The sequence below is a fragment of the Homalodisca vitripennis genome, chromosome 3, assembly GCF_021130785.1.
Source record: "Homalodisca vitripennis isolate AUS2020 chromosome 3, UT_GWSS_2.1, whole genome shotgun sequence".
Taxonomy (NCBI): domain Eukaryota; kingdom Metazoa; phylum Arthropoda; class Insecta; order Hemiptera; family Cicadellidae; genus Homalodisca; species Homalodisca vitripennis.
The window spans coordinates 96,123,482-96,151,258 of record NC_060209.1 but is presented as its reverse complement, the minus strand read 5'-3'; the positions used below and the strand labels follow the sequence as shown (position 1 = coordinate 96,151,258).

At 35.2% G+C, this 27,777-nt stretch overlaps 1 protein-coding gene across 1 annotated transcript; it reads left to right on the top strand.

Annotated features, from left to right (window-relative positions):
• Window positions 1–1,041: 1,041 nt before the first annotated feature.
• On the top strand, window positions 1,042–27,538 carry LOC124357203. The gene is made up of 3 exons (XM_046808742.1): window positions 1,042–3,518; window positions 21,330–25,919; window positions 27,150–27,538. The coding sequence occupies exons 1-3, from the start codon at window positions 2,286–2,288 to the stop codon at window positions 27,366–27,368; spliced, it is 6,042 nt and encodes a 2,013-aa protein (XP_046664698.1). The 5' UTR covers window positions 1,042–2,285; the 3' UTR covers window positions 27,369–27,538.
• The last annotated feature ends 239 nt before the right edge of the window (window positions 27,539–27,777 follow it).

Sequence of the window (27,777 nt, the reverse complement as noted above, 5' to 3'; positions counted from 1 at the left end):
ACCCAGACCACGTCCAATTACCAGTAAATAGTGTAAGAGAAAAACTGGAAGTAAAGAACAAGTTCTGTAATCAAGAACAAGATAAATAAATCACAGTAAATTGCAATAAAATCCGATGGCGACTGAATATTTTCACCCAGACCACGTCCAATTACCAGTAAATAGTGTAAGAGAAAAACTGGAAGTAAAGAACAAGTTCTGTAATCAAGAACAAGATAAATAAATCACAGTAAATTGCAATAAAATCCGATGGCGACTGAATATTTTCACCTAGACTACGTCCAATTACCAGTAAATAGTGTAAGAGAACAACTGGAAGTAAAGAACAAGTTCTGTAATCAAGAACAAGATAAATAAATAACAGTAAATTGCAATAAAATCCAATGGCGACTGAATATTTTCACCTAGACTACGTCCAATTACCAGTAAATAGTGTAAGAGAACAACTGGAAGTAAAGAACAAGTTCTGTAATCAAGAACAAGATAAATAAATCACAGTAAATTGCAATAAAATCCGATGGCGACTGAATATTTTCACCTAGACTACGTCCAATTACCAGTAAATAGTGTGTAAGAGAACAACTGGAAGTAAAGAACAAGTTCTGTAATCAAGAACAAGATAAATAAATCACAGTAAATTACAATAAAATCCGATGGCGACTGAATATTTTCACCCAGACCACGTCCAATTACCAGTAAATAGTGTAAGAGAAAAACTGGAAGTAAAGAAAAAGTTCTGTAATCAAGAACAAGATAAATAAATCACAGTAAATTGCAATAAAATCCGATGGCGACTGAATATTTTCACCTAGACTACGTCCAATTACCAGCAAATAGTGTAAAAAGGTGGACAGCAGTAATGAGCAGGTAACGAAACGGTTTTCAACGTTACGCCCGATCGGTGGCCTCACAATGTACCGCGTTCCGTCGGTTTTCCGGCCAGCTTTCCTCGAGAGAAAGGACCTGGTAAAAGTGTTAGTAGTAGTATCATATCAGTACCTATCAGGCGGCCGTGGCGCGGAGGCGGTGAACTGGTTCGGGCGCTCAGACTGGAACGGAAAGCGGTCGTACTTGGGGGCGGTCGCGGTGCGGCCTGTGACTTATTGTGTCTGACAGTGATTTATTATTTAACTTTTATACTCTTTAGTGACAGTGGTTAACATCAGTGACAACTTAAAGAAGTGCGAAATTAATTATTGTTATTGACAGTTTTCTCGGGAATGTACTGAGTTCTAAAATGTTGAAAATCGGAGTAAGATCGTTATGGATCTGTAGTTTCAAGAAGTTTGGTATCCTTCTTTTATTTCTGAGCCATTTTTCACTTTTTCAGTGCCAGATAATTCGTAAAAGCATAGAACTGCCTATAAAAGATTATCTGTCCTCGCCTAGATCGAGTAGGGCTCATGGGGATGGTAAAGACCCGTTGTACGTTTTAGGCGGTAACATCGACAGTGTAAGGAGTTTTGAAGTGTTGTCACCTCACACTCCTGCCTCATCGTTGATGTTCGCAGACCTGGCAAAACGGACCAACACGAAAGTCAGTACTCCCGCATCCTGATCATCCAAACGTGGAACCAGTAGTGGAAAACAGAGGTAGGAGTGGAGAAAACAAAATTCCTAATTTGTTTTTACCGGCGACACCCCCCACTATTGATTTCTTGGATTCAAGATTTAGCTATGGTAAATTGTCTAGTAATAATTTAGTTTCTTCCCCTGTAACTTCACCTCGATCACTAGACTTAGTTGTAAACTCTAAGAAGGGATATTCATTTTCATTCACCGCGCCTTCTGTTGATTACCCTGAAAGTCATGGACAACAAGCTGCAGCTCAAGAGTTTATCCCAAACTATAGCACTCCTTTTCCTTCTTTATACCAAAATAATGATGCAGTATTCGGATATTTTAATCAATTTCAAACTCATAACCCCACAACACCAGAAGATGTCGTCGGGCGACAGGCATATGACTACTCACATTATGTAACACCTGTTCCTCCAGAGTATATTGCATCTAGCTACGAGGACGGTGTTGGTTCCTTGCATAGTATCCCACCTTTGCCGTACAATATTCCTCCGATATACAACCAATCGAAAGGATCCGATGAACGCTACAGTCAAACTAAAGAAACTCATGCTCGCTCTAAAAACTCCGGAGAAGAGGAAAGTTCACCTGAAAAGTCTGATAAAGATGAAAATCCTTTGCCTTCTGTTCCTCCGACGATTGGCGTTATTGGATGGAAATCTAATACAGATCATGATACTAGTTGGAAGCCAAATAAAGCCCTCATGGGAATAGCTAATGAATACATTAAAGAGGATATGAAAAATGATGGTAATAAAAAGGAGAATTCGACTCACTATCCGAATAAAAGTGTAGAGGAAAACAGTGGAAAATATGAAAGCCATAAAAATATCGAAGAGGAAGGAAATAGCGAAGCGGAAGATCAAGGAGATGATGAAGAAGAAGAGGAAGAAGAAGAAGAAAACTCTGAAGAGGAGGAGGAAGAAGAAGAAAATAACGACGAAGAAGAAGATGAAGGTTATGAATCTGAGGAAGTAGAAGATTATGATGATGATGATGAAAATAAGAGTGAACCACCTGTGCCACCACCGTCATATTCACCCCCATCTTATTCGGCTGAAAATTCAGGTAGTTCCGAGCATAATCAGTATGAAAATGACCCGTATCCTCCTATTTTTTACGATGATGCTCCGACTCTACCCCCAGGCCCCCCGTATTACCCACCACCCCACGAACAAGATCCGAGAACTAACTTCGGTGGCTACGTACCCCCACCATCATTTTCACTGGGAGTGCCGCCTTTTGAAAGTATTGAGAAGGATGTTCTCCAGACTTGGACGCCTGTGACACCAAGAACTAATGGAGGAAGTTGGCCCAACAGCGGAGAATCGGTATTGCTAAACGGTTCTCCTGAAGAAGGAGGATTCCATTTCTTTCAATGGAATAAGTTTCGTCACTCAAAAAGTCCAAAAGAAGAAGAAAGAAATACCTCAACAAAAAGCCGTTACAACTCAAGCCGAGAAGATTCGAGATATGATGACGAAAGAAGAGATAATAACGGCCTTACAACACCATTTAGAAACGGTTACATCAAAAAGAGAATAGTTAAGAGTAAAGTACATCCCTTAAAACACAATCGCCATCGGGACTTAAGAGGAGATCGAAGTGAAAGTTACGAAGTAACGGATAAAGAAGGATCCGGTCCAACTCCGCCGCCTCTAGACTCTGAAGAACGAGAACGCGTGAGTGACCATGAGTTTCCCCGCAAAGTACCGACTCGTCTGCGTTATCCTGGAGGTGGTCTTTGGGCGAAACCACAGCCAGACTCAGGTATTGATCTTGGGTTTGTGCCTAAAAAGACTTATACCCAAACACGGCGACACAATACCGTGAAACATCTGCCCAGAGATGCTGCTCTCAGCCAAGCATCCACCCAGGAAGAACTGGTCAACGCCCCCCGCTTGAGAGAAGTCGTATCCCACAAAAAAACTCAAGAGGTAATTTACATACTTTCTTTGGTATTTCCCTTTGTAATTTGATATACTGTATTATTACGTCCATCAACACATTTTTATTTACATCAACATAGTTTCATTAACATTACTCTGAAGACATATCACTTACACACATTAAGCTATACTGTTTCGTTATGTTAGTGAATATTTAATAAACAATTTTTCTATTTTTATTCACGAATAAAAACATAGGAACCTTTTGTAAAAGTTAAACACAGTTCTTTTACAAAAGACTCCAATATACATAAGTTAGATATGTTTGGTATTTTAGAAATTGGTATGTACTAAATTAGTCTGATTTAAATCACATTAATAAGTATAGCTAAAAAATATATACAATATATTAAACGGTTCGAGCCAAAGTTATTTTTATATATTTAGTTCCAATATGAGAGTTTTGTTGCTTTGAGAGGATTTTTCTTCGGTAAAATAATGCTTGTGGAAATTTATTGAGATATATATTTTATAATGTTTCTAGAAATGTACCAGCTGAAGCATCTTAAAATAAAACAACACGAACAACCGTAAACTGTGGTTGTTTAAATTCTTACTATTGTATCATTTTTTTTATATATAAGAGTGTGATTTTCATCATAAAATACAAGCTGATTTTAAGTTGGTTATTAGATGTTACAACCAATCAGCTGATATACTTATATTGAAATCAATTGTTTGGTTAGTGGATTGAGAATAACTAACTAAGCAACACGTGTGTTTTCGTAATCAGCTGTTTTAAACTGATAGAGTATAGAAGCTTTCGATTAATACTAAATATGTACATACAATATTGTTTTACATCACTGCAATCTCCGTAAAAAATCTAGAAATTCTTTTAATAATAAAGAGAGATCATTATCTAAGTAAACCCAACCAAAATATTGAGCACCAGAAAATGAGAAAAAAACATATATAATGAAGCCTAAATCCTGTTTTTTACCTCTAGAAATGTTTTCCATATATTTCCAAAATCCATTCTAAAATTATCTGTATATATTAGTTACATAATATATTATTATATAATCAGCGATATATTGACTCATTTTAATTTTGCAGGAAGAAACGTTTGCAAATGCTTTATATTATGACATAGTACATACTCTAACATGGATACTCAGAGATTATAAGTACTTCAAACAATAATCATTGGTTATGTCGTATTAGTTTTAACGTACAAGCGTTGAGAAACAGCAATTCATAGAATTTAAATTATACCAAAATACACAGATTTTTGTATATAAAACTTAAGATGGTGCAGCATTATTCTTGTTATAATGGTTTTGATAACAATAACTTGCCGATCGTAATACGGACTACTCTAGCTAGAGAACATGGTGTCTCTAAACAACTGATATCACTATCATTAACCACAAGTATTGGTATCTTGGCACCGATCTGTCTCTAGGCACTGAAAACACTAACACAAGGTACTTGACAGATCAGCTTAGAACCTTTGCTTGGAAGTAAAAGACAACATTGAATTTGGTTACTGAGGAAACAGACGCAAAGCACTTGGAAAAGCAGGTTCTAAGCAAAATCTTTAAAAAACTAGCATCCCTGTCTCTACATACATGTCAACATCATTCTAGAAATTTAATATCATTTTAAGCACTTATTACACAAGTATGTCTTTACGCAAAAAATGCATCTCTATATTATATGAAACAATTCACACCCTTAACATGACTCTCTTACTCAAATATTTTCCATATACACCTGAACTTTGACGTCATCTACAACTGGCTGTATTATTATGACACACACACACACATAGATGGTATGCACAGAAACAGTTCCTATGTATGCGACGGTTATGAAAAAAACCGTCGCCGTTAAAATAGCTTTATTTCAACTCAATTTCAACATATTGCTTCCTATCGTTATGAGCGTGTTTCTAGCTATTGAAGGTATATTGATAAAACATTTTTTTAAATTATATATTCCATCCACGTTTTCAAATTATTGATCTGTCTATAATGTATTAATGCATTAATATCAGATGTATAAATGTGATCTACTTTCTTCAACAATGAATCCAAGTTATAAACTGTGTTATTATTTTGTTTATAACAAAATAATGATTGTTTTAGCACAAACAACAATCATGTTTCATATTTATCCTGAAACAAAGTGATACAACCTATAATTTCATTTAAAAGAAATTTATTAGAATCTCCGACACTATCCTGAGAACTTCCTTGATCTTGGAGCAATTGATCAATGTCGACCGTGACTGGGCATTGTAATCGATTATTCGGTTAATTACTCAACAGGAAATCAATTCTCGACAGTCGATCTCGTCATTTCCGGATAGCCCTGCCTTGGTTTCGGTCTTTACTGCCAACTGATACTGGCAATGACGTTGATTAAACCTTTATGATTTAAATACCATAATTTATTTTTCTCTGCAGTTGGCTATACACCCGAGTTGGCTATGCATTCTAAAGGAAGGACTTGTTTGAACATCACAATTTCGATTTACACGATGGAGGTGATAGCAGATTTCGCTCCTTGCACTGAGTACAGTTTACACCACCGAATTATGCTTGGAGAATGCATAGAATACATTAGAAGGTGAGCTAGAGGGAGTACACGTACGGTCCATTGATGTTTGGGAGCAGTTCTTGGATAGCTAGCTAATGAGACAACCTTCTTACTCATTAATGTAGATATATTCAGCTTTCTTTTGCTTTTGCTCTGTAACAATCTTAAAAGGGGTGATTATAAGTACTTCTACCTCTCATCCCCAAACAACAGATTTATTTCGAACAAAGACGACTATTGTAGAACAATATTTCGTTTGCGAAAGTTTCAACATATTTTACGTGAGGATTCTGACTCATTCTTCGTTATTTCTGTTTGATAGTTCCCTTATGTAGAGATTGGAACAATAAATAGTCAAGTTTCACACGAAGGTAAATACCATCTTATTAATTGGCCTTAATGAATAATGGACGAAGAAAGTGAATTAAACATTAAAACAACACTTTATTTAACAGCAAATTGTTTAATACAGTGACGTATCACATTTTCCATGTCCGCAAAAGGAACTCATCTCGGAATTCCTGTTTCAATATAACGAGGACGCGGTCTAAGAAGTTAATGTATAAAACTAAACATTGTATAATACGTTACATCTCTGCTTGTAGGCGCGATAGTCTGGTGGAACTAATAAGAGGATGGGGAACTGCAAGTGTGAGTATATGACGTGACTTGACGTGACGTGACAGGATGAGCTGGAGCAGGTGATAGATCTGGCACACTTCTGGCACGTCACAAGTAGTCCAGTTATCTCATTCACTGACGGTTATATAACTGTTACTTGAAAGTTTGTCAAGTTAAAAATCTGTAACAATTTATCGTTTTTTATTTCCTTGGTTGTTAGGCTTATAGCACAGAGTGTGCTGACGCTTTCATCACTGACATCAACTTGTCCCGTTCTGATCGCGTCGAAAAATGTGTAACACAATACAAATATTTATACGTTAATAGCCTCACTGTGGAGATTCACTATCTGTCAACAGCTGTTAGACTAAAAGTGGCGGAGTCAGTAATGCGTGCAACTTTGTTTCGTGATTACCTGAAGGACAACTAATGGACGTGATCTGTTTAACGCCCAATCAATGATCAATATGGCTTATTCATTTAGTTTCCCAAAAATGTGATGCTATTTTTTAGTTAATTAATTTTCCTTCTTGATAACATCGAACATTTTAATACGAATAGCAATATAGACTTTTTTTTAATTGAGTTCAGTTTGTTTTGTAACTGAATTCTGCTATGGACGACTTATGCATCCTGATACTTTGTGTGCCTATGTGTTCACGTACTCATTTAAATGTTAATGATTTTCTTTCCCGGGGTAAACTGAGACAAAACAACATGCAATTTCATATTATATTCTATGCGTATGCAGTGAAATCGTTCTTTTATATTGTGTTAAACCGTTACTTACGCTGAATTGGATGAATTTTAATAGTATGTCTTTTTGATACCTAAAATTAGTCTAAATGAATTAACAATCTAAATTGCCAACCTTTTCCTTTTTTTTGAGTTTAAAGAAGGTATATCAGTTTTTAACGTAATGGCATATACTGAAGGTACATACTGACATCTACACTATCCAATTTATATTTTCAGTTGGTTTAGGCTAATCTTTGTTGTAGTGCACCTATTGTACTGTTGTATGTTATATAATATCCTCTTCTCTGCATTTCACTTATTTTTATTTGATACATTTACTAATTTCGATTTCCTTGCGGTTTTCTTGCCATATTATTTGAATTTATTCAAGAATTAGCACTTTGGTGAAGAGTGGTTCAATTCTAAAACTGACAGATTGCATTCGTCTTATTTTATATTAGTAATGATTTTGAATAAATGATGATGCATAACATATTTAATTAGTTATAATCGGATAAGCAGTATAGGCTCTGCCAACCTTTCTTTAACATATTTTGTTGACTAAGGAAATTGTTTTATGGTTCTACACATGGAAGCTGAAATATCTCAAGATTTTAATTGAGATAGTATTGTTTTTGACGCGTTGTAAACAAGAAAACTTGTGTTAATCGTGTTGTGTATTTCACATGTTTTTCACACTCTCGTTAGCATATATGAACCATATATGAAACCTTTGATGAACCATAAAGTAATCTTAATTATAATTACCGTCGCGATTATGATGTACTGCAATATAACTTGAACTTGGCTCCTCTTGGGTACCCTAAGAGAACTTGGCACCCCCGTGAGTATACAAATGGAGGTATAGTCCACTTGCATACTGAATTTTGTTCCAGCTCAAATGGTTACCGAGAAGTTAAGTGGATTTAAGCAACACAGAGAGATCATACGGTCAGAAAAACATACAGATCCTTGTGGTATTGTTCGCTTTTCTTTCACCACAGTCAAATTTATACTGTACAAACTTTTCCACATGTTTATTGTATTCCTTACTTCTTCTTTCCATTCAAAAACTAATTCGAACTCTTTGGCCATCATAATACCCAATAATGTCTCTTACAGTGCAGCAGTGTTATTCAAATTGTCTTATTATTTGTCCATTACATATCTTACTCTGTCTTTTTAACTACATATATTGTGTCCTATTTTACTTTCCCTCATTTCGTACTATTTCTCCCAGAACTTCCACACTCGAGTGTGAACTGATTGTCACACTACGCGAAATACCCGTGTACTCCCAGTTTCATTCTTATGCTGCTGGAGCTCTCTATTTTCCAAAGTTAACACTCTATTCTGGTATGGTCCTGTTAAAAAAGAAACCTTCCCATAAAATGTTCCAGTTGTGTGTATGAAGTTTTAATTTCTTTATAAACCTTGGGTTTCCGCTATCTCCATTACATCAAATGTAACGTAATAAAGCAACGGTGTGTTAATCACGTAATTTCACTGTGATTTTACACAATTATTCATAGTTTAATTTTGAATTTTTAAGCGCATGTTTATATGACAGTTTTTGTGACTTCCATTAGTCCTTTAACTTTTAAAGTCGTACGTACATATTGTTCCTAACTATCAGTAGGGTTATTGTAATGCTATATTTTGTATTTATAAATTTTAACTAAATGCGAATATAATATATTTTATTTAATAGAAAACTAGCGCATTAAAATAACAGCTTGTGTCACACGATGCCTTTTGCAAATCCTAGCAGTTTTGGGAAATAGCCCATTACTATACGGAGTGATGAAAAGATATTTTGTGAAAATAGTACATGTTAACTTGATTTTGTTATTGTATATGTAAAGGAACTCAAATTGGCTTTATGAAGAGAATCTGAGTTATTTATCTGGTGAGTACACTACGGCCTGTACATTGTAACCTATCAGTTGTGCAACCTTGTGGGTGACTCGATCAACTGGTCCGCGGCCAACCTCTCACATTGGCGCACTTTTTTTTACCTTCCTTGTGCCGCTATGCCGCGTTACTAATTACTTTGCTCTTACATAATTGTGAGTAATGAGAGTTTCGTAGTGGAACGTGTAGCTGAACGAGTTTCACTATATTATTGTGTCTCAACTGCTGTTTATATTATCGATTGTCTATTAGCAATATGAGTGTCACTTGTGAATACAGTAATACGTTTTAACATTTAGATTGTTAACAAAATCACACTTGCATTTTGTATGTGAAACGGTCCTTTGCCTCAGTTACAGCACTCAATTATCAATACCTCATTGTGAACTTCTAGTAAAATTTATATCATGAACCTGCAATAGATAGGATTATTATTTGTGGTCTCATAGACTTAGTTAAATATGCAATGGTATCCACACTACGGCATGACCTTATCTGTTGTCAAGAGATTGTACACGATGGTTAAAATGTGTGAATGGGAACTGTCTACCAATCGTCTAATTTTTTAAAACGTCTAATTTAGTTACAATTATTATTTGTGTTTCTTTATGCTTAATGCGTTCCTCACCAAATTTAAGTGTACAGCCCTCCTGTCATTGGATAGAGCAATAATAATTTTATTGCATTTTTAGCCTAATTAGTAAAACGTGTAATTTGTTTATTGCTTTTAGATATCACGGTATATTTATTGCTTATGTCTCCTGAATTAAAATAGCAACATAAATATATATGTTTCTATTCTATGGGGAACATTTATTCCTTTTGCCGTTGAAACGATCATTTCATTTACTGTCTCCACATTGCAATTTGTTTAGACTACAGATTGTTTGCTTGGAATAATATACAGTGATTGTCTGGGCTACGCAGTATTCGCTAGGACTGCACAGACTTTGCTTCCCACGCTGTGTTTAGTTGATTGCATAGTGGTTTCTTAGACTACACCATGTTTTTATTTGACTACACAGTGTTAGCTTGTACTTCGCCGCGTTTGCTTGGACTAAGAGGGATTGCTTGGACTTGGACTATACATTGTTCTATTGGACGCACAGTGTTTGTTTAGACTACACAGTGTTAGCTTGTACTTCGCCGCGTTTGCTTGGACTAAGAGGGGTTGCTTGGACTTGGACTACACATTGTTCTATTGGACGCACAGTGTTTGTTTAGACTACGCAGTGTTTGCCTGGATGTTGCATTCATTGCTTGGACTACACAGGGGTTGCTTGGACTACACATTGCTCAATTGGACGCACAGTGTTTGTTTAGACTACACAGTGTTAGCTTGTACTTCGCCGCGTTTGCTTGGACTAAGAGGGGTTGCTTGGACTTGGACTACACATTGTTCTATTGGACGCACAGTGTTTGTTTAGACTACGCAGTGTTTGCCTGGATGTCGCATTCATTGCTTGGACTACACAGGGGTTGCTTGGACTACACATTGCTCAATTGGACGCACAGTGTTTGCTAGGACTGCACAGACTTTGCTTAACTAAGTAGTTTTTTTATATAGTACTTCACAGTATTATCTTAGATTACACAGTGTTTGCTTGAACTACACAGTGTTTGCTTGGCCTACTCAGTGTTTCCTTGGACTATACGCATTGTTTGCTTGAACTACACAGGACTTGCTTAGACTAAGCAGTGTTTTCTTGGACCTCACAAGGTTTGCTTGACTACAAATAGTTTGCTTGAACTACGCAGTGTTTGCAGTGTGTTCGTAAAGAGGATTGTTTCATTCATGGGAAAAAATATTAGTTAGTCGCATGAATATTAGTATTATCTGGATGGATATACTATCGTCTAGTGGAACATTACTCTATTGCCACATTATTTGGCTAGTGATACAATACTGTTCAGTAGTACATTCTAGGCAATTCATAAGTTAAAAATTGATAGTTTTGTTGCTTAAATTTTATTTTTGCTTTTAAAAACTGTTTTAGGTTATTTTGTTTAAGCTCTTAATCCCTTGTTTTGTTATTAATTATAATAATTGTTATAGTTTGAAGGTATCATTTTCCTTAAAAAAATAAATGTGTTATCGCTACAGCGGGCAATATGCTTTCCCACTTTGAAAGCATATTGCCAGTATCAACTACTTGTAGTAAGGTACCTTGAAAACTGTTATTTACTTTGCATTAAACGCAAATTTATACCTAATAAATTACAAATGATCAACAATTTCTTAATATACTATTTTGGAAAGTTAATTTTTCAATGTAGTTTATATAGAATGTTATAGTATACAAATCCGAATTATAAGTCTGATTACGAGTTGAATAAAAGTGATTTTACCGATAAAAACAATTTGGCGTAATACTTTGCTGATTCCTATCAGATTTCAGTAATTTTAAAACGGGTTGTAAGTTTAGTTAAATGTGTGATTAATAAATAATTTGTAGTACTACGTGCGCACAGTAAGCTTAAATTTCTTTCTTTCAATTATTGCACAAAACAGTTATAGGTTGACTCGAGTTTACGTAAAAAACGGTACCTTAAAATCTTTTATGTTCTGAAATAGTTAAACATTTTCTTGATATAACTTTACAATCCCACAAATCGAAACTGTAACCGAAATAAATTATGGTAATACGTTCAACGAACACCAACGCTACATATCCATATTTATGGATCATTTTAGTTATCTTGTCCAAATTATTTCTGCTTGATGTATACGAAAAGTTATTTTTAACACCATTTTCAATTTATTTTACTTTTCAAATTATGTTTGTACTGTGAAAGAATTTTTCGAGTGCTGTAGTCTACGCTGTGGTTAGTTAGATAGACACTGATCTAGAGCTTGCCGGACCGGTGCCTCGATAAGGTAGGAATGAGTGGAAACCTGTTAAAAGTAAGGAGATGAAGAAATCTGGTGTACTTTTACTGAACTCTTTAAAGTGTGACAGCGGTGGCGCTGGAGTGATGCCTCCACTGGAGCGTAAAGCCGTTCAGTCCGGCTCCAGCTGGAGAAGATCAACTGTCCATGATTACTATCGCTCAGTACTTCCACGACCAGGAAGTGGATATCAGATCTACTGGTACCGTATTGTTCCTGTGTAATTCATGGAAGGAAACATAATTATAGTTTATGAAATTGCGTTTCACTTCCTAGGGAAGATTAATAAAACTTAATGTGATTTGATACGACTGACCAACGTTACCTGAAGGAGATACTGACTCTAGTCTAGAACGTTTAGAACAATAAGAAATCTTCAAAATAAATCAAACCCAAATTGATTTTCGTTTTCGATTTTACATATTATCCTCGTCTTCACTTCTATTAGTTGTAATACCTTCTTTTTTTGTTCTTTTTCTCAGTTCTTGCGATCAGTCATAATTAAATTATAATTTATTTTGAAATATTAAATATTGTAAAAATAAATTAAATAAAAATACAAAATTGTGATAAAACTAATTGAAACTTATTTGTAGATTGCAAGTAAATAAAATAATAGGAATGTGGATAGCCAGTCAGTTTTAAAATTTTTAGGATGAGTATTCCTCTTGACAATTAAAAAAGGTAAATTTAAAACAGATTAAAAACTTCCGACCGTACTTCGGTACATATAGCCAATGGGCATTCCTAGCCAAAGTACTTGTAGTCTATGGTTACTTCTAGCCTGGGCTAAGTCTATTCCCAGAATCAAGATCTGGATCACAGCACTTTCTTTACTGTCACCGAGTTCTGAATCCTTCAAAAGTCTAAAACAATCTTCCCAGAGAAAGATTCCAGAGGATCCCTGGCTTCTAAACCTACCAGTCTTTTGATGAGGACGTTTAGCTGACTCTAATGCTTACAATCCACATGCAAAAGCCCAATTAAAATTTTTGGGGACTCGAGTTTCTGAAAACATAACTATGATTCTTTTTAACATTTGTATCTTTCATGTAGAAAACTGCTTGTAATAACGTATTAACCCCTATGATATCTCAAATTCTGCTCGGATCTATGCATTATTAAAATCAGAGCGTAAATTTAATTACTGACATTTTTCGTTATGGATTCAAGTCCTCTTTTACAGATTAGAATATCATACAAAGTTCTAAAACTCACTTCGTACTCTATGTCCCTGGCTTCTTTGTCCTCTCACATTGGCGAATGAAGATATTCGGTCGTCTTGCCTTAGTGAATCATCACTAACATGTACTGTTCATTGATTGATGTTTGTATTTTATGCTTTTTGTGTAATTACACTCTGTTTTGTACCTCACTGTTTCCCTCGCCTTTTGGCTCCCTAATTTATCATTTGAATTGATTATTTAGTACTCTGTTTTATTGGAGAACTTCCTCTCTCTTAATTTGAGGTGCAGGTATGTAATGGTGTTTAGAAGACGATGCTAATACGGGGCTTCGCCAATCACAGGTTAAACGTGCCAGGATTAGTTCTAAACTGAACCACTATGGAGCAGCACCAAAGTGAAGCAAATTTATTTTTCTGTTTATATCCCTCAATTTTCAACCAATTTTAAATTTTAAAACAGACTTTAAACTATATTACCATATAATTGTATGCATAGTAGAAGAAAAGTTATTTTATTCATAATAACAAAATTATTACTTACGGAAGTATATAAATTTAAAAATCAAATTTTTCAGATAGTAACTTTATCAGCAATATTTTTTTTACAAATGTATAGATAATTAATTTTAAAATTGGTAGTATAGTTCGACCCGAATCATTTTTTTCCTTCCGATACTTATTTGTAACTTATGCGTCACCGCCGCCGGCCCGCCTCATCGCAAACACGCCATGCCTCCTGGCATCAGCAGTACTCGACTCTCACTCAAATAAAACAGCTCACATGCAATCGACTGTTAATAACTTCCATTGCACACTTATCCAAGAATCGGGATACTATATCATTATGGCAATAACGTTATTTATTTTTGCTCCAGCAATTGAAACATTGTACGCTTACTTCGACATTTGGAAATAAAACTATTCTATTTGATTAGTAAACTTCCATAAACTGTTAGATGAACTTATATACCAGTACTACTCTAGCTGTAGTACGGAATGTTATTTTGGCTACCAACTTCTGATACGTGTGTCATCATCCTTCGCCTTCGGTCCCCTCAGTAGCGAATGAATATAAGGGTTTTCAGACTGTGGTCGTACAAGATTTGAATAGTAATCTATACATCAGTATCATTGCGGAAACAATGCCATAAGTTTTAACAGACGCAATCTAACCTGGTACTGAATTACTAATGCATTGCTTAAATAAGTTCGGAGTCTAGTCTCAACCAACAAATATTTCAAGAAAGCGGTCCTTTGCATTTATAAAAATCTTTATCTACCTCAGACAATTTCACAACATAAACAAAAGCTTAGACTTTTATAAAAGAATAAATACATAACAATTTCAAGCAATTTTATCCTCTAAGTTGATACATCAGGTTTCAAGGTGGGAGCCATTCAAAGGAATTAGAAATACACAATGACATATGCTCATCACGGCTTTGTTTCGTAAGGTTTCTAAATATTTGAATGAATGAATGAATGAATGAATGAATAATATTTATTTCCCAAATACAAATTAATAACACGTACAATGTATCTATATTACTATAAATCCTACATCCATTATTAACATAATAGAAAATCATCTAAATATGGTAAAAAAAACGGCTGCAAATATTCAATAATACTATTCCATCAGGGAAAAATAGGGTCTACATGGGCAAGTAGCCTGTGCGTAGACCTGAGCCATTATGGCAACGATATAGGAACGGATTTTTAGAGAAAAAAAAATTAGTTATATGTGATAGAATATTTTGTAATTAAGAAAAAAATTAAATAGTAAAACAATAAAAAAAATACAATACATTAATGTTTATAGTTTTGGAGCAATCAGTTAACGATGACAACAAATCCACCTCTTTAAGCTAAAAATAAAAAATAAAAAAATAAATAAAAATATATCAAACCATAAACAATCTAATATCTGTCGGATACAACTATTTCCTTCCAGGGGCAGCCGGACGCAACAATACATGACGCAATGACTGAGGGGTAGGTGAGGGGGGGTCAAGGTCAGGTCCGCCTGTTGTACCCAGCGAGAATGTTCTCGCTGGTTGTACCCGGTCACAATGAGGGCCTCGACTTCCTCGTCACTAGGACTGATAAGCAGTTTCCGACACTTTCCTTTTAAAAGTCGATAATGCAGTTGTTTGAAAAAGTTCTACGCCTTCATATTTTAAGCACAAATTTCGGTAGAGTAGTTGAGAAATGTAATAACAATTAGTAGTTGAAAAAGATTTAATAAGATTGGAGGTAGTAATTCCTATGTTTCTAGAGTATCTAGTGCTTGTAATTATGAGTAATTGGAATAAATATTTCGGTAAAATTATTGAACGTGTGTATTAATACAGTTTTAATGAAAATTTGTCTGACCGTAAAAAACTCTAGTCTCTTGGAATAGGGTACTGGTCGGGCAACGCTTACTCTTCCTAAAAGCAGCTTTTAATATTGATTTTTGAATTATACTAAGGTTATGAATTAAAGTTTTATTTGCTCACCCCCACGCAATAATACCAAAAGACAGAATCGACTGTACAAATGTAAAATAAGCTACTCTAATTTCGTTTTACGTTCAGAATATTTGTTAACTCTTTAAAAGCAAAAATATATTTCCTTAATCTGTTTTTTCAAATACTCAACATGTTCCTCCATTTCATACGATTATCAAATATAATTTCCCAGATATTTGTAACTGCTAACATGTATATTTCCACAGTTACAATTAGTGTTTGTGTAATTTCCACAAGAGTGAATGGTCAAGTCAGAGAGTACATAATCTGATTGTGTAGACAACGAAATTGGCATAAATTTAGTTTTTTGAAATGTTTAGTGTAAAATATTTTGATCGAGCCATGTTTTCACTATTGCCAAATCACTTAGAGCATTTAAGCGTACTTCATTCCAGGTCTTTCCCCGCGTTAAAATAAGAGTGTCATCGGCAAAAAGAAACTAATTTACTTGTTATATTCAACTTAGATATATTATTGATATATAATAGAAATAAAATGGGCCCAAGTGTGCTTCCTTGGATCACTCCGTAATTAATGGGCATTTGATCGCTGTTGACACCACATATCGTTGTTATCTGTCGCCTATCTGTGAGGTAGGACTGGAACCACGAAAGAGCGCCGCCCAGAACACCCACAGCCCTTGAGCTTATCTAAGAGCTTATTCCTGTTTACAGAATCAAATGCCTTTTTTAGATCTAAAAAAATTAACATTAGACGTTCTTGACTTGCTATTGCTTGATTTATTTCTCTGCAGACATCGAATAGAGCATTTGAAATGTTTTTATCTGACCGGAATCCATATACTGATTCTTCGACATAATATCATCAGTAAAGAGATATTCGACCAGCTGTTCTTTTATTATTTTTCCAATATTTTAGACAAAACACTTAGCAGAGATATCGGTCGGAAATTACTTTTATCGGTATATTCGTCGGCTTTATGAATCGGTATAAACTTTAGCTATTTTAAAAATATTTGGGAAAGTACCAGAACTAATGCTCAAATTAATTAATTGTAGTAAAGGTTTGCAAAGAATATTTAAATTAAATTTAAGAACTTCAGCTGAAATGCCATCGCAACCGGGGGCAGACCCTCCCCGCAGACCGGATACATGACGTAAGATGTGTTCCTCTGTGACAGTATGCAGTGTGAAACAATATTTGAATGTGCTACAGTATATTTTAATGAAAATCTTTTACCATCGTACCAGTCTTGTGCAAATTAAAAGTTTAAACTAATAACGCATCTATAGTTTGACATAATGAGATGACAGACCTTACCTCTAACTTTGGTATAAGGTATATTTATAATTAGAATCGGTTTTACGGTTTGATAAGAATCGCTCTTCGCGATAAAATAAGTTATTTCTCTCAATGAGATAGCTTCCGGACTCTTCCCCACCCTCTCCCTCAAAACACCATAACATTCCGATTACATCAAGATTCAATCGGCCACTATCACATTACAACCACCTGAACTGAATAACAACAATTACTATACATATTTGTTAAAGCTCAAGACTACGGTTTCATTATTTGTGATTTACGTACTTTATAACCTGGGTTTGTACTCCCATTCGCAAGAACAACACACCAGTACATGTCGATTTCCTAGACATAAAATATATATTACAAACACAACTTATTGTAGGTGTTTACAGTTGATCGCTCAATCTTCCTGTATAATATTTTGTTGTGTAAATGGAAGGTCTCTGACATATTTTTGGCCCTTAGATTGTGATTTTGTATGGAGTTTGTGAATCGTGGAGATACTTGTACTGACTGCGTTAGTGGACGTAGATGCTTAATACATAGTCTAACAGTAAATATTGCTATTTATTGTAGTTGTTACGCTACGTGAAAATCGAGGACTGCCAGGACTCGGGCAGCACCGCGCCCGTGGCAGCGACGCGACGGCGCATAGCTGGCAAGAGATAAAAACCCAAAAAAAAGAAGGATTGTGATCGTACTATTTAACCAATTTTAAAAATTAAAATATCTAAATCTTAAGCATTATAGCCCACAAAAAGACTGCCTGAAAAGTTTAATTTTCCAATTTAGAAAGAAGTTTTCTACAGTAATTTTCATATTATAAATAACATAATTGTTTGCTTCTGTACACCAAATTCTATGATTATCTATCTTAGAAATCAGTTTTAAAAATTAAAATTGGTTGTAAATACAAGGAACATAATTTCGGTCACTGAGGTGCTGCCACCCAACGGATAAATTTCGTAATATTTTCCGTTATAGCCTTATTTCCGGTATAGCCTTAAACTATTCACTGACCAATTACGACTCGTATTTACTCTGTCTCGGCATCAGTCGACTCTAGAGATACCACGATTATATATAGGACAAGGTAACACACTATATGTATTTATTATTACCTCATATTCGTCCATGACGATATCCGATATTTTTTTCTTGAAGCAATCAATAAAATATTACTCAACTTGTTTTATATGAGCAAATGATCATAGGTTACATTTATAGAAATGTGTTTGCAGTGTTTTACGTTTTAGCCTCACTAGGCTGAAAGTTTATTGATCAGGTCACGAATGACCACGACCACTGTTTCAAGGACGCTGAATGGTATTACCCGAGAGACACTTGCGTCTGGTCAAACATTCTACACAGATTCTTTAAAATTACGATTAGAAGGAAACTCACGTATTAGAACAAGTTTGCTCGAACTTTATGGTTATAACTAACAACCATTTGACATGGACAACGTACGAATATAAAGGACGTTTAAGTTGCTATGCTAATTATGTTATTTCGCTTCTTGGAACCTGTTCATTCTGTTTCCTGGCTTTCGTAATACTTAGTGAGTTCTGGACGCGGACGTTTAATGTCAAGGCCTGATACTAAATAGAGTTTGTTTTCGTACTCCTTGTAGAGTTGGGACTTTAAAAATTTTGTGATTTTATTTATTTATGTGATTTTTTCAGTATTATTTATTATTGGTAACTTAGAAATCTCTCTTAACTAACGGATGATTAACTTTCGTGTCTAGCAGCTCAGAGATTAGCATCTAAATTATCTATCTATCTAGACCTCACGATTATCACGATAATAGTATAAATTACAATCCACTACAATTTGCTGTTAACTACTTACTCTATTATGTCAGTTGAATTTACAATGTGTAATTTCATGTACTTCTTTTTTCTATAAATATATTTAAATTTCAAACATATAACAACATTTCAAGATTAACCAGTGACTTCGCCTTCCGCTTCGGACGCTCTTATGCGATATATCTGATAAGTTCAGTCCTTTATAAGATTTAGCTTGTATGTTTACACGGACATTCGATTTGTTAAATATTCAGTTGTAGACAATAATGACGTTGTAATACTGTAATATTGACTAAATCGTCTTCTAGAGGGCCACTATTATAATAATGTATGGCTGTAACGTTATCGGGCTATCTTCGTTCAAAAATAACCTATTTAAACATCCAATAGAGGTTTGAGCAATCTAACCTTGCCTGGAGCCTGGAGCTGAACGCTTTCACCGTAATACACAAGCGCACTTTGGGAGTGGGCACAAGACAGGCGCTACAGGTCCCGACATTCACCTGACAATGAGAGCCATAATCACACGCTTGTCACCTCGCGTTTGTTGCGCTTGAATGTTTTCTTCTATTTTTTTCTCCCTGCTTACAGTTTTATTCCCGGTAAAGGTAATATAGGTGGTGCAAGTAAGGTGATTTGATAATGCATGTATCACGAGGATCGCCCTCATCGTCAGGTATCGGTGATGTGATTACATTCAGCCATCCACAGTTTCCATGATTGGTTACAAATAAATCTTCTAGTCTGCTTATTATTAGTTTGTATTTTTACTAGTTTATAATTATTAACTAGCAGTTACACTCGGCTTCAAAAATATTTTCTGCTGAAGGAATGCCATTGACATATCCTTTTTAAGCGACATACCAAACACTCCTGTGTAAGCGATGGTCCCTCGAAGGTATTCAAAATTATACTTAAATAACAAAGCGTTTTCTCCCGGTATTTTAATATACTTCCGGTCTAATTTATTTTCACTGTCGAGTTTGATTTGTTGCCCCGACAAAGAAAATATACATCGTACATACATACATTTTTCATTCTTCGGGAAAATCAATCTACTTACGGAACTTGAAATCTACTTCAGGGATAAGAGAAGAGTGAAAATCATTTCTAAGTTATTATATCATTTAAAAGTAATCATTAATAATTGGTTTTACGTGATAGAATACTTGTTGTTTTTCCCACGATAGTCTGGAACTGTAATAGAACTGTACACATTTACATAAAACATAACGGAAAGGCCAATCAGTTTAGAGTGCATTATGACCCAAAATTACAGCTCTATTCACTGTGATGGGTTTTATAACAGTGTTTACATAGTATTGCCAATGCATTAAATGGTGTAGATGCGTTTAGCGAAACCTGTAGTAAAAGACAGATAGTAACTTTGTTATTGTCATCTGCATTACACGACTGATCTAACACTGTAGGCCTATACTTGAAACTTTCTAAAATGTTGAGTTAAAATTACGTTTTGGTTAAAATGACAAAGTTTCTTATCTAGATAAAAACTATGCTCCTTACAGTGTTGCTACTTTTAAAACTTAATTTATTAAAATGTTTTAGTCTTCATTGGGAATTTCAGCTGAAATAGTTAAATGTCAGTTAAATTGAAAATATGTTTCATAAATATTATTATTATTCTCCTGAATTAAAAAGTACTAAATTTTTTACTTCATAAATCTTTTATGGACTTAGTCGAATATTTGAAATAAATGAGCAAAATGTTACTAGTCTAGCCGTTCTGGAATTTGCTCTAAGTAACGCACTTACCGATACATTTATTACTTATTATAACATTGTTTTATGACGACTTGTGTCCTAAAAGGCTATATAAAGCTGGGTTTTAAACGTCATCGACCTCTATTGTTGTTGCAGTACCATTTTTAATTAAGTTGAGATTTACATTGATGACTACTTTTCATGGTAGTGAGCATTTCAATATAACTATTTACTCAAGTTTTAGCACGTCAAACCAGTTTATGATTCTAATGTCGAATTCTACTCCCTGAGGGATCTAATTTCTCTATTATCATTACTTGGAGTGTCGATTTGATATAGGTGTATCAACAAAGGGAATTGCTGTTACCTGGAATCTCTGGTTGACGCATGATTGCCATCTTTCCATTTGTGACGTGTTTTGTTTGATAACCTAACTTGAATTGACTTCAACTTTTATCTCTCGGATCACACACTATCCAATTCTAAACACTATATTGGACACAAATTTATTCACGGTGATCTATGTGTTTGGTATTCTTATAAATATCAAGTGATATTTGTTTCACTTTCAATAATTTGTTTCAGGTTTACGAAGAAGAGGGCTATGAGGATTCCGGTTACGATCATGGAGGCTACAAAAAACATGGTGAAAGTGAAGTAGACACTAATAACCACAGTTTTAATGATGATTATGTTCCAAAGCAACTAAAGGAATCAAGCGTAGATGATACCTTGAAAGATCACGAATCTCATCTGGAAGCGATTCAAGAAAATGATCCTTCTGGAGAAAGCTCTTCAAATAAATCAGTACAAAACAATGAGAATCCCAACGTTAAAGTATCTTGGAAACAAGAAAAGACTACTTCTAATGAGCGGAGCATGGCATTTCTGGATGATAGGGGTAAAGGTGGAATCCTCACGCAGAAACATCCTACAAAAACTGAAGGTGTCATTGGAAAATATTTGAACACTGAAAAGAAATACAATCCTGTAATAACTGAATCAAATCGAGATCCAGGAACAATTACTGGTCATAACAGACCCGTGTCATTCCAAAGATTCGCTTCTTTCCAAAATGCCAATCCTTATAGCAATGATTACACTGATTTGTCAAGTAAATACGACTGGACTACATCGAAGCCAAACACTGTGAAGTTTAACTACTACCAAAAGAACTGGAATGGAAACAAAAACCCCTTTCCGACTGATATAGGAAGGCAAATCGGCAACGATGGTATAACTTCTGATGCAGGTTCTAGCCAAACATCTATACCACTAACAAGGCTCGTCGATAAAAGAATGCGTAGTTCTCCGTCATCTTCGAATTCGAAAATAAATAATACACCGTTAAACCCCCACTTACGAAATACTAAGCCTCCACAGAAATATCAATCAGATACTAAGAATGAACCCATTTCCCAAAACTATAATACTTACATTTCAGGCAGAAATGTACACTACCGTAATCTTCATAAGCCTGATTTAAATGATGGACAGAGCATTGGAGAGTTTTCTAAAGGAATATCTGACTATCCCTCAAATAAAAATAAACATTCATCTCGTTTTACAAACTTACGACCAAGTGAAAATGAAAAATATTCAGAAGAAAGTATATCAGTTTATTCACTGGACACACAACCAAGTAGTAAGGAGCGGAGATCTAGAGATCTCACGGCCTTTGGTGTAGATGGGAGAGAATTTATTTCACAGAGTGACTTTACCCATCCTACGCAAGCATTAAGAGCAATTGAAGAACAACTCTCCTCTATATCGACACGAAGATCTGGAGGAACTCCAACAACTAGGCCGATTTCTAAAAGTGGAGAAGAACCCTCAGGAAGGAAATACAAGGAAATCGTTAGGGACTCAAGTCAAAGTCAGGAAGAAGTTACAACTAGTAGAGGTGAAAGACTTCTAAGAGTTAAATTGAAGAAGGATGATCTCAATAGTAGACACCCTTTTCTTCCTATAGACGGAGATAGGGATGTTCAAATTGACTATGTTCAAACAAGAACAAGGGTACAACCAGATACAGATCTGACAGAGAGGAGACACCACTACAACAGAGATGACGTCGATATTCCTCCAGTAACTGAACAGCCAGTTATTACAACAACACCAAAACATACCACAGTCACGAGTCCAACTACCACGGAATATACACCTGAGGATCCAGCCCAAACTCTTGGCAGACTCAGAAGTAACGTTTTTCTTTCTTCTGTTTTTTCGAGTCAAGAAAATAAAGAAGAGGAAAGCTACCAAGCTGATAAACAGTCGACTACCACACCAAAAATAACAACTTACAGAGCAAAGACAACAACCGAAGAAGAAGGATTGGTAAAAGAAACCCCAGAAGAGACCTTTGAAAGACTTAAATCTAACCCATTTCTTACTGCTATATTTCTTAATAAGAATGACTCAGCAGAGACTGACGAAAGAAAACCGCTAAAAAGACGCGGTAGAACCAGGCCTATAGTTGTACTTCCAGATGATTCTGACATAGCAACTGATTCATCTGTGAAACACGTTGAGCAGCTTACTCTTGCCCATTATTCCGGACCAAGCAACGGTCTTTTATATAAACAGGTTCCTACGACAACTCAACACAGAATATCGAATTTGGCAAAGCATCTGAACAGAGAAGGAGTGGAGCCTATGCATATCGTTATTCGCAGGAGCGTTGACTCTCAGTATGAGCAACAGGGCGATATAGGAACAACAACGGAGATGTCAGTAGACTTGGAGAAATATCCTTTCTACTATTCTCCTACATCAGTGAACCTCCCCAAATATTCTCCTCTTAGATATGCAACCAATCCCAAAGATATTCCAATAAAAAGGAATAACAGAATGAACTTTTATGAATCTAGAGACAAAGCAGTAAAATGTGATGAACCGAGCCCACCTAAAAATATCATTCCAAAACGGCACAAAGACGGAGAATGGAATAAAAAACCTGAAGTGGTTGGTCAGCGTTTAGGAAAACTAGGAGACCAAATTGATTGTTTAAAAATGAAATATTTTGGGATAGATCCTTTGGACAGCCCATTCTTTAAAGAGAAAGAAATTGAAGCTGTAAATACGGCGAAACATCCTACAAATGAAGACAGATACGGACTTTATTTTGATGTTGTACAAAACATTAAATCAAACTTCCAAAGTGAAAGCAGAATACAAAGTGACAGTAACGTTAATGCTAATCTCTTTCCAACACCGAAAATCAACGATCGGCTAAAAACAGCATCATATTTTCAGCATGTTCCTGGTAAAAAGGGTTCAGATCTAGATATTAATAAATACAACAGTAGTTATCAAAATAAGGACCCAGTGGTTTTCGAAGAAAGTAGAATTATTTTAAAACCATTGATAAAAAGAGAAAACCGTAAAGAGATGTCCTCAAATTCACAAAATAAATCGAATCCATTTACGCCTATTAGTGAAAAGTCAAATATATCGTATTCTACAAGTACATCGGATAGCACTACAATTTATGGAGACCAAATTAGGACTAAGCATGATCTTACACAGTTACACTCTCCTAAAAATGTATTCATTTCTTTAAGAAGTAAAGGTACATCAAACCATCCCAGAATCGGCGTTATAAAGCGAGCTTCATCGCCTTACAATTTAAATATTAAAGTAGTACCTATGAGCACTGTAGGGTACTTAAAATCCCATCCTCCTCTTCACATTTCACTAAAACATGCTTTAAACTTTAACAACAATTCGAATAGTAGTGGTGAATTAATTAATAAACTTGAAAGTATTTCCAGTCAAGTGAGTAAAGTTACGAAAAGAAAGAAATTTCCCGAAGGAAGAATAAAGCATGATCTTACAGGAACTTTTGTTTCAATTAAATCTGACATTTCTGACTCCAAGTCTGAGCCATATTCCGATAAACCTAGTATCAAAGAAGTTAATATAGAACCATTGCCTAATAATGAATCGTCAAGAAAACCAAAATATAGAGTTAAAAGAAATCATGAAAACGATAAGTATATAAATTCTAAGGAAAGTTTGGAACTTAAAAATCTTCTGTTCCAAAAATACTCTGAGATTCTGGCCAAAGAACATTCTGAAGCATCCGCTAAGGGTAATAGTGGGGAACGCAACACATCTGAAAAAGCTTTGGCTAGAAAAAACATTTCTACAACCACTTCAAGAAATATTGGCGGTTTTTTTAACAGAGGAAACCATCCCTACAGCAGCAGATACAGTGCCGTACAAGAGAGCCCTGACACCAGCAGTGACGTAAAAGACGCAAAAGTCAACAAATTTTCTGTAAAAAATCCAATAAGAAACGAAAAATTAAGATTCCCTAAGCTTAATATGAATACCAGGACAGTAAGTGATTCTAGCAGAACTAAGATTTCGAGTTCACCGGATCCAATAACTTTGAGAATGTCTACAACAACAACCTCAACAACGACAGAGGAACCTCCCACGACCACAACCAGAATGTACAAACCCAGAGTAATTTACAAGAAAGAGTACGGAAAACCTCTGGACAAAGTAGTAAACATTTTTGCTGTTTTAAATCGCCAGCCGCCTTCAAGTATGGAAAAGGAAATAACAACATCGACTGAGTACATCGATGATATCAGATCGTCGACACCAGAAACTACATCTAAGCCTATAAAGAGGCTCAAACCAAAACGACTTCAGCAATTTGAAAGAAGGAGATTCACCAAAGAAGAAGTTGTGAGAGAGACCTACACTCCAGTTAGTGAGATAACCGAACGATCAGACAAAATAGACGCTATCTATGACCATCCAGACCTTAGAGGTCCAGTTTCCAGGATATCTCGAGGTACTCCTGACGAATACGATGAAATGTTAGTTTATATCGTGAATCCAAGAACTGGAATTGGAGAGTGGAAGATGCTGCCAGTTGCAACAAAAACGATCTCAAGAATGGATGATGATATTCGAGATTATTTACAGAACCACGGAAATATATTAAGACAATCGAAAACACGTAAGCAAACCTCCAAGGACAATGTAGAACATGTAAAACACTCAAGGCTGAAGCCAGTTGAGGACAAATATGGAGAAATGGCGTACAAACCCAATACAGGTAACGCCCCTGATGGAAACAGTGGAACAGAATCCGATCCAAAGATCTCCAGAAGTAAGAGCCGAAGAAAACACACCTCTAGAACACACAAAAACAAGGTAATCAGATGTTTATACGGTAAGGTTAACTTTAAAGTTGTTGGTATATGTATCATTATATGAAGAGAAGAAGGGAATGGAAGTTCACAGATATGAAACAATACCAAGAATTTGTAGACGTGGTGGAACAAAAAATATTAAAATATTATAGAATGTAATGACTAATTTCTTACACTATCCTACAGTATTTAATTTCAAATCAAAACTCAGTAAACTTTTATGAGCTGTGTACAGTATTCAGGTGGAGATCTGTTATTTGTAATTTATACTATTATATAAAAATATATTTGTGTCTCTGTGTATTTGTGTCAGTGTTACACAATCACGTACTAGACTGACTGTACTGAAATTTTACGAGGAAATTACTACTGTCCCTGGTAAACATATAGACCTATTCAAAAATCCATCCGGGCTACGTCTCTTTTTGGCTTAATCAGAAAATGGTACATGCGTTTTTCATTACCTAACAACTGAAAAATAATAAGTATAATAATCTACGTACAATAAAACAGGTGATAGCTAATGCTTGTTGTTATTCATCTGTCAAAGTCAGTTACAGAGTTTCTTTGTTTGTGTTTGTTTTTTTGAAATTTTAATTAATTACGGTAATATGTCATCACTTATTATATCATAAGTGTGTTAAATGAATAGCTAAGGACTTCGTCTTTAGTCTTCCTTTAGACTTATGATCTCTTAAAAATAGCCTAAAATAGTTGATCGTTGAAGCTAGTGTTAAATGTCAGGATATATTGTAGAGAAATTCAAGAGGTACTCAGAAACACAGTTTCATTCTCCGACATTAAGGCCCTATCATTAAACTTAAATCTAAAATAAGCGAAGAGATTTGAATATCTTTCGGTGAGTATCACTTATCTCAGGATTGTTTGGAATATCATTAAAAAAACAAGTTCATGGTGTCCCTGTTTTTCAAAACGAAATTGCGCGCGAAACCGCGAGTAACTGCTAGTTCTATCCTAAAGTGATTAGTATATATAGCTTATAGATACCATAACAGGTTTCTTTTGATTAAAGTGTTGTATCTAAATTCGATCTTTCACTACACAGAATAGTTAAAAAATAAGTACAATTTTATAGGCACTGTACAAATAAAATTCATTTAAATTCAATTTTAATAATCATATTAATAGTTAAGAAATTATTTACAAAAGTTGTAAAGCTTCGTAATGTTTTTAAGTTTTATTATCAATAGACTGTTTCACTTCTGTTTAGATGTACCTGAACAGCAGTGAATTGAGAACGATGCCACCACCAGCGAGTGAGGCTGCACTAGAGTACGCTACTCCCGAGTACGCGACCCCCGAGTACGCCACCTCTGAGCACGTCAACCCCACCGAAATTCTTCCTACTTCTACATTCTCATACACAACATTTCGACCGAAGATTATCAGGGATCCTCAGAAACGAAGATATTTTTACGCCAAAATCTGAACTTTTCAATGACTCCCCTTTATTAAGTTTTGTTAATGTGTGTGAATATTAAAGTCCTTATTCAAGGATTCATTCCGCGAACAATTTTCATACTTTAATCTTAAGTGTTCTTGTGGCACTGTGTCTTAGAGAGTTTGCATGTCGCAATAAATCATTTATTTTTTAAATAGCCTATGTTTTATTAACATGTTACAAGTTTCCACCACCAATCCTAGACTGTATGCTTAGAAGCACTAATCCCAAAGGATTCTTTGCTTGGTGACAACCTTACTAAGGCATAACATAGGGTCCAGTTTTGAGTATAACGCAAATTCACTTTCTTCACTTAGACTTTCTAGTGGTTGAGACGTAATTACAGTGAAGTAGGCTGTTTTTATAGAAATGTGCAAAGTTATAAACGTGTCGATGG

Coding starts and splice junctions, on each gene's coding strand:
- LOC124357203 (XM_046808742.1), top strand. CDS start 2,286: ATGGGAATAGCTAATGAATACATTAAAGAGGATATGAAAAATGATGGT. Junction 3,519..21,329: donor CCCACAAAAAAACTCAAGAG/GTAATTTACATA, acceptor AATTTGTTTCAG/GTTTACGAAGAAGAGGGCTA. Junction 25,920..27,149: donor CTAGAACACACAAAAACAAG/GTAATCAGATGT, acceptor ACTTCTGTTTAG/ATGTACCTGAACAGCAGTGA.